Source organism: Conger conger, chromosome 3 (assembly GCF_963514075.1).
Source record: "Conger conger chromosome 3, fConCon1.1, whole genome shotgun sequence".
Taxonomy (NCBI): Eukaryota; Metazoa; Chordata; class Actinopteri; order Anguilliformes; family Congridae; genus Conger; species Conger conger.
This window is the reverse complement of record NC_083762.1, coordinates 68,464,167-68,473,045: the sequence shown is the minus strand read 5'-3', so window position 1 is coordinate 68,473,045 and position 8,879 is coordinate 68,464,167. Positions and strand designations below refer to the sequence as shown.

Below are 8,879 nucleotides of genomic sequence, written 5' to 3'. Positions count from 1 at the left end.
GGTCCTGGGTTTGAATCCCCATCGGCCGGGGCCTCTCTGTGCGGAGTTTGCATGTTCTCCCCGTGTCTGCGTGGGTTTCCTCCGGGTACTCCGGTTTCCTCCCACAGTCCAAAGACATGCACGTTAGGCTGATTGGAGAGTCTAAATTGCCCGTAGGTATGAGTGTGTGAGTGAATGGTGTGTGTGCCCTGCGATAGACTGGCGACCTGTCCAGGGTGTATTCCTGCCTTTCGCCCAATGTATGCTGGGATAGGCTCCAGCCCCCCTGCGACCCTGATCAGGATAAGCGGGTTCAGATAATGGATGGATGGATGGATGTATATTTGTATAATATAACTTCATAAAAATAGCATTCATTTTTTGTCGAATGTGTATTCAAATATATTAGAAAAGTTAGTATTCAACTATTTTAAATTCTATTTAAATTATTTATTTATTTATTTACATGTAGCATTTTTTAAACTGTATTAATCAGGTGTGGCATACACAATATGTGTTCATCATGGTTCTCGTAGAGCTCATTCTGACTTTGCTGTTGGGTTGTGGGAGTTGCAATATGTGGAATGATATATGTGTGTTCATGTATGCGTGCAAGTGTGCAAATTTATGTGCTTTTTTTTTGTGTTTTTGGAGACATAAAGCTGTCTGCTTTTTTGGCTGGAGCAAGAAATATGTTAGAGTATTTACTGTTCCTAACAGATTTGGAAGCATTGCTCTCAGTTTTAGAAAGGGTTTTTTTTAAGACTGCTTGTATGTTCTACACGTAACACTTCTTCCACACTTCAGTGCTCCACTTCAGTACAATGTCACATGCACTGTGCTGTTAGGTCCTTGCATTTTCCTAATGTTCCATAATGTTAGGTCTTGCAGCTGCCTCAGCTAAAAATACACAATGCCACTTATTAAGAAAAAGGGAAATGAATGGCCTGGCAGCTGCCTGACTGTGATAACTCTGCAAAGCTAAAAACCTGTTTAGCCTGCGTTAGCATTGAAACCACAGTCCCTAAAAAGTAAATGAGTGTGCAACTTCACAGCTTTGACCAAAAGAACATATTTATTCGTTTTTAACATGCTCTTCTCCCCACATCTTCTCATTGCCAACTGTGCCTCTCAACGACAGCTGTGCCACCCACACCCCATAAGAAGCATTGGAGCTGACCTGCGCAGGCTGACATACTCACCAGCCAGTCAGAAATTTTCATTCGGCAATTGCGCTTGTCCAGACCAAGGACATAATGCCAAAGAGCACCAGAGAGACGAGCACCAGAAGAGAGTACAATTACAAAGCTGACCAATTATTCGCAGCTCTCCCAAAACTAATACCCTCCAGGCTTTAAGCATCACCCAGCACAATACACTCCATATTCCAGTCCCCAAAAACATATTTTTTGACACATCCACTTTTCACTTGCCCCAGAAGTTACACCTTTACAAATGGTTGGTATGAATTGTTATTAAGTTTAAGTAACAACATTTGGAAAATGCGATGACACAAATAATCATTTATCTAGGGTGGCCTGTGGTGTAGTGGTTAAGGTACATGACTGGGACACGCAAGGTTGAAGGAAAGGAAGATCCGCACAGCCATTTGGCCTCTGAACATGGCCCTTAGCCCTGCATTGCTCCAGGGGAGGATTGTCTCCTGCTTAGTCTAATCAACTGTACATCGCTCTGGATAAGAGCATCTGCCAAATGCCATTAATATAATGTAATGTAATCTTGTATCTCTAAAATAAACTTAAATGAAATGAATTATCAAGTCAATGTGGAATCATTTCAGAGAATAAACTCTGCAACTAATGGCAAATTTCACATTTCTTACTGCTAGCAATTTGGTCAAGGCAATTTACAATGGATGGCAGTGTGCTGGATAAAAAGCCTTTATAAAAACACGTGTAAAATACAGTATATGATTTATTGCAGTGCACAGGAGTTTATACCACTATATGCAGACTAATCTTTTCTCTACAACTTTCAAATGCCCAATCATTTTTATGGTCCCTAAGCCAGCCACCACTTAGCTTTACTTGTCAGACTCAATGTAATGGTGCAGTGAGCTCGATCATGACATGTGCTTTGCTCATAAACTAATGGAAACTTGTTTCTGCTCATGGTCCTGTGAAGGTGTGCCTCTGACTGAGGGTAGTGATTCGAGCCAGCACAACCTTTGACCTATGAGATTTCAGGCGGAAAATATGTTATCGATCAACCAGGGTGGCTATTTTGCTGTGAACCCCCTTTCCTCTCGACTCTTGAGGTCTGATGTCAGGAGGTTCTGCACCAAGGTCTAGCACAGACTTGCCTAATCTTATCAAGGCCTTGACGAGTATAACAAAGTCTTATAGTGTTCTACCCATATAACCTATTTTAACAAGCCATTGATACAATAGCGACAACAGTTCCCTATTTTGTAACATGTGGGTGGTAAAACAAGTGTGGGGGGGCACACCTTCTCTGCATTTTGGAAGTCCACATAATACAAGAAATTAAGTAATGTCAGTGTCCTTTTCATGACAAGTATACAGCAGACCAAATGCATAATAGTTTCTCATTCTAAAAATGTGAAAAGCATTGATTGACTTAGAATTCCTCTGGAGGTTATATACTTGTACATAGAAAAGCTATTATCTATGTTTTGTATAGGCTCTCTTGAATACGATGAGGCCATGTGCAACCTTGAACTAAGGTCAATTCCATTTCAAATAATCAAAGGAATTGAAATTCAATTTGTGAATTGAAAAATAGCCACAATGGTCTATGGGTATTTATCAATTATAATTGCAATTAAATTCCTCAGAAGATTTAAATTGATGGAACTGAAATTAAATAAAAATAAGTTTTTATCCATTTTAGAATAATTTCATAGAGCTTTCCATTTAATGTAGCCTGAGAGCAGTAATATGACTATAATATAATATAATATAATAGTGATATAAAATAATAGTAATAACCCCCAGCCCCTACACAGCATTTCTTGACCGATACAACAAAGGCTGTGACCATCATATGACTTGGATTGCTGATTTATTTGAGTTGTGTGACATTTTGTGTTGGAAAGATTAACAATTACAATGTTATATAGATTAATTCCAGAATGCAAAAAACTGAATACGGTATTAAATATTTTGTGCTGTCTTTTGTGTTTTACCTACATATGTCTGTGTTGAAAAGAACATGATGAAAAATGTGATGAAAGAGATGGGTGAGTGAACCACGAGTAGCAATGTGGAATCTGCCACATCTTCTTTTAGAAATGATGTGACTTCCTGCTCATATGGAGTTCAGCTTCTGTTGCCATGGTCTTCCAGTTGCCATGGAGATGGTTTTGATATTGCGTCACTAGATGGCGCTATCTTCTTTCTATAATTATGTGCAGTGACTGTTAATGCCCTGGGATGAAGGGTGAAGAACAGACCGATTGAAATTGAAAAATGTTTTATCACTGTAGGAATGTAGCATATATGATATTATAAATATCTGCCAGGTATCTGAGAGTTTCCACCTGTTCATTCTGCACTAGTCTTCACTCGGTACAAATGTGATGAAATGATACTCTCTGATTTTTTCTAACTGAATTGTAACGCCACTTATGTATGACTTGGACTAAAAGGCATGTATTGTATTCATTATAATTATTTAGACTAGAAATTATGTTTATTTCCTTTATGCCGAATATGTTCAATGCAAAAGTCAAAATGCACTTAATGGTCCTTTTATACTTGTCAGCCTGTGTGTGTGTGTGTGTGTGTTGTGCCAGCATTCTCACATGTGAACCAGATGTTAACAATAAAATGTACAGGAGTTCAGAATGTCTTTTTTAAAGAACACATCTGTTCATTCTCTATTTGTAATCATATTTTAAAAGTGAAAGAACTGCACTTTTCCTCAAATGATCCTTTAATTGCTGTTCTGTACAGTTAACATAAACAGTTTCAGTTAAAACTATGACAGTTCACTGTTCTGAGAAACCTTTGATCTGATGTATTGACAAGAGGACATATGGTTAAAATGAAATGAGGACCTGACTGCCATATAATTGAGTATGTAATGTATTGTTTCTGGATAAATGGGCATTATCTTAATGTGAACATGAGTTCAGTTTGGAATACTGTTTTATAAATACTACGATTACTGAAATGGTCCCTATACCAAGACTCATTGTTTTCATGGTTAAAGCAATTCAATAAACATGTAAATCAGTCATATACACTGCACTACATTACCGAAACAAACACAACTGAAAGCATCTCAAAAAAGAATGTTTGGTGAAGAACAAAGAAGAACAGAAAAGAAGAACAGTTTGGTGATGTCAATGGGTTGCAGGCTTGATGCAGTTATTTCAAGCAAGGGATATGAAACCAAATATGAAGTGTTATTTATTTTCATTTACTTAAATACTGTAATAATCGCGGCTATGTTCTAAGTAGTTTAGTACATCTAGGTGTAAATAGCGGAAAATAAAGCCTGAAATTCTGCACTCTTGTCCCTTTTTCATCTTTTTAGCTGAACCCCAATTGTATTCACCATACAATACTTTTTGAGGGGACTGTATGTATATAATATATATATTAATTGAGCGTGGCAAATGAGAAAATACAAAAGCATAATACAGACAGAAGATTCTGACAAATATTTTCGGTATCATTTTCCGTTTACATATGAATACCAGTGCATTCTGCTTCTTCAGACACACGATGTTCTGTAATGTACTGTAGTGTACGCGGTCAATCAAGGACATGCTGGTTTGTGGATATGGCAGTACGACCTTAAAACGTGTAATTGAGTACGTTTGCCTAGTATCGGCGTTATTGTCGCATTTAGCTTTCTGCGCCACAATAAAAAGTGATGTGTGATACTCCGTCGGTAAAAAAATACGTTAGCTTCACTCCCTCATATTATACTGAACGTCATGTCTTTTGCTGGAATTGCTCATGCTCAGGCATTATTTTAATTGAATGCATTTCCACCTTAATTCCCACCCCACACACTCATTCCTGTCCAGTCAACCCCTCCTCTGATCACCTGACAGCTGCGCAGCCATTTTGTCTGGAGTAATGTAATACATTCGGAAATAAACCGGAATCGCAAGAAGCCGACAGGGAGAAGGAGAGGGAGAAGTGAAGCAATTTACCGTCAAAAATGGACGGAACAGTTTAATATGTAATTCTAAGGGGTGATTCAACTGGACAGATCTTTAAAAAACATATATTGTCGGTCCTTACAAAAGACAGCAAGCCGAAAAGTAGTAGCTAACGTCAGGCTATCAAACCTGAACTGACAGTGCCTGGGTAGCAAAGTTGGCTAGCTAGCTAGCTAAGGTTAGGTGGTAGCTAGCTAACTGTTACTAACATTTTAGAACAGTCCGCCGAGCCAGATAGCACTGGCATGTTATTTTGGCTACGCCGAAACAACCGCGTTAAAAAGCCAAAGCCTTCTGTGTCCTCGCTGGTTAGTAACCTGAGTTTGAATCCAACTCGCTAGCGGGAAAGTCTCAAGTAGGAAGCTAATTAATGTCAGCTAACTTACCTAACGTAGGGTAGGTGTGTTATAGTCTAGCGTGAAACGTATAACGTTAAAAAGCAAGTCAGTACCTTGTGATTAATTTTCTTGTGAATGCTCTAGCTACAATTTGTACGTATAATACGCTAGCAAACTAACAGGTGAGGCAGCAGGTTAAGTTGTCTAGCCTTCGCTATAATTTAGCTCGTCTTCATATGAGAGGTAAGGCTAGTTAGCTAGCTAGGTAACATTAGGTAGCTAGCTATTAAGTTAGCCATGTCAGTTGATCTGAATACCTGTGTTGCGTTTTGTTGTGATTTGTCAGCTCAAAAGGTAGCTTGCTAGCCAGCCAGCAAACGGACTTTGCTTGCTTGCCGGGTAGCCTGTAGTATTTCTTCACAGCTCTTCACTTTTCAAGGTTGCTCGGTATCTAGTTAGACAACCATGCACATTTGCTGTAAGGTGACTGTCATTTTTGGTTCGCAAACTGGAGTGAGAGACTTGTTCCTGGTTGAAATTATTTAACGTTAGCTAAAATCAACGTTGCATAGCTAGTTAACGTCAGATATTAGTTATAATTTATAGGTTTGCCTTTTCATTTTTTTGTTTGATGAACCATAAGTAGTAGCCTAAAGATAAGTAGTAAAGATCTCATTTTGTGTGGCTAGGTTGTTTGTATAACTGTACGTTAACCCCATGACTAGCTGCCCTAGCTAGCTGGCTAGCTAGACTCTGCATTCACTGTATGTTTTCTTGCATCGTTTGCGTTTCAGTGTATGTTTTAATTTCCAGTCAGGAAACGTTATTTTCCACAAAAAATCCTCCACCAGTTGAGAAATTCTTTCAGATCAAGTGTAGCTAGAGAACTGACTAGCAGCGTTAGTCAACATGTCGGGACAGAGTATCACCGATCGGATCGCAGCGGCTCAGCACAGCATGACTGGATCGGCTATCAGCAAAGCAGTATGCAAGGCTACGACACATGAAGTCAGCGGACCCAAAAAGAAACATCTTGATTGTGAGTAACGCCAGCTAGCCCCCTACCATGTCATTTTGTACGTTTCTCAATCAGCTAACGTTAGTGTGCAAACAATGATTGAGTAGCAGTAACGTTATATACTATTTTATGCCGGTTTGCTACACCACCTATTCTTACAAGCCACGGTGGTTGTATTAACCACCATTACAACAAACGTGTGTGAATGGCGTATGTATATTTGTATCTGGGCATTGATTTTCGGTGGGTAACATGTTTATCTTCTGCCGGGAGGCTACGAAACCTTCTTCAGACGTCCGTCATAATCTTTAATATAATACTAGAAAAAGCCAGATAGGGTTCAACTCCCATAAACACGTTCTTGACATCTAGGTACACTGCCTGGCTGTAATGTGCCCGTTGTGTGTTCATTCAGGTTGCATCACAAATAAGTAGTGTAGCCGACTCCAAAAGCAAAGATAACAATCTGTTGTGGGGTTGCTCTTCAGCCTGCACTGTCACATTTTCAGGCGTACAACTAAACTTCATGACTGAAGAGTCAGACCAATGCTGACACACTTGATAGTCACACAGGACTAATCAGGTAATCATACAACTGGAGGTGGTGACATCACATAACCATCCTATAAAAAAAGAAACAAATTGTCTTTTGCTGCCCTGCAGTTTCACAACATAAAGTTTCACCACTTTCTATTAGCTATTTCTCACATTCTGTATGCACAGAGCTTCTTAATATTGCATTCCGTGACAATGAAGTTGCACCATTGTTTTGGCCATGCTGCAGGCATATAGATTAAGTATAAATCGGTTATGATGGGTTCACCTCATTTTAGACCCCATTGGGCTCCAACTCTCACAATAAACAACCATGCCATAAAATTAATTTCAGCACCACGAGACAAACATCTTTCTAGTAGAAAAACAAGGAATGGACCAGTTGAAGATTGGCAATAATGGAGTTATTAATGGGCTTGAATTGCATTGATGGTGTATTTATAGTCTGTCTCTTTTGAGGGCTCATATTCAGAAGTACAGCTTTTCATAAACATATTATATAGCAGGTGTCTGTAATAGCCCCTTCTCTCTGCAGCTTGTTGCAGTGTTGTCATGGCTTCCATTGAGCATAAAACAGCCAGCTGGTTGTTAAGGGCCATTTTTCTCGCACACTTTCAATTTGCTTGGCTTACCAATATTAACCTATTGAATTAGGAGCTAACTGAAAAAATACTATTAAAAAAGCAGCAGAGGGGCTGAGTATATTTAGACCTACAACCAAAATGTTGCAGGCTTAAGCCTGGACCATGTCAGAAACTGACTTTGAGTGACAAGAACCTGCAGTGAGTTGCCATGGTTTGTCTTGTCCCACCAAGAGAGGGGTGTGTTTGAAAAGACTCTGGATACTTCTGGATTAAGTCCAGTCGAGAGATGCACCTGGCTCCCACAGGGTAGAAATGATCATTGTGAGAGATGGGCCTGATCAACACTAGCTCTCCTGTAGCACTATGTGACCTTTAGTGTGGGGAATAGTCACTGGCAGAAATGCAAGTGTCTCTGAGTGCCTCAGTGGGGCATCTGTTGCAGGGCTCCTTGTGCTGGGTGCAGGTGGCCAATCAGTCCCTCACGGCTCTCAAATCGTCAATTCAGAATTGTGGATTTGGGGGGTGGGGGAGAAAAAGAAAATGGCCTTAAATTGTCTGTTGCCAGCAGGCCTCTTGTCAGATGTGCCAATACTTGTTTTTGGTAGGGCATTGGACACTTATTTTGCTTCTGACTCATTTATGAACCATGGATGCGTTTCCATCATTAGAGCATTGATGTCTGCGTGGCACGGGCTCGTCCCCCGAGTACGCGGTTCCACATGAGCCAGGAGAGCGGAGCCAAGTGTCCTGACAGATTTAGAGCCGGTGGGATGTGAACGGGCGATGCTTTCTGACTCCGTTCGCTTGCTGAATCTCCTGTTAAAAGTTTGGGGCCGGGTGAGCGAGCAGGCCTGCGGTTTTTACAGGCTGTGGTTTTGAAAAGCCTCGGAACTGGTGGAGCAGACACTTCTCAAGCCTGCTGTAATTAGGCTACTCCTCTGCTTATTCATATTCCTAACCTCATTTGAACGGCTGCTGGTCTTTGTTGCAGTTTACTGAGGCGCTTTGCTGTGAAGAACAGGGCTTCAAATTAATCAAGCTCACTTGAATATGAACAATTTTGTCCTTTGCAAGCGCTGCTCTAGCCTTCAATTTAGACTTAGAATGAACAAAAACTATAGATTTGATTTGTATGGTATTGTCAGCTTGGCATTCTTAACTGCCATACACCTGGGGTACAGCTGTCACATGTTCTTTGACTCACATGAACTTCTATTGCAGGTTTCTGACCTGGGCCACTTTTG

The 8,879-nt window shown here is 40.2% G+C and overlaps 1 protein-coding gene across 2 annotated transcripts in view; it reads left to right on the top strand.

Moving 5' to 3' along the window:
• The first annotated feature begins 5,046 nt into the window (after positions 1-5,046).
• si:ch211-200p22.4 (phosphatidylinositol-binding clathrin assembly protein) overlaps positions 5,047-8,879 on the top strand; it is a 40,466-nt gene continuing 36,633 nt past the window's right edge. The window contains exon 1 of one of the 2 annotated variants that reach the window (XM_061233560.1): positions 5,047-6,517. In XM_061233560.1, the coding sequence (XP_061089544.1) occupies positions 6,388-6,517 (130 nt within the window). In that variant the 5' untranslated portion in view covers positions 5,047-6,387. The remainder of the gene's footprint in view (positions 6,518-8,879) is intronic. The other variant, XM_061233559.1, reaches the window with a different exon arrangement.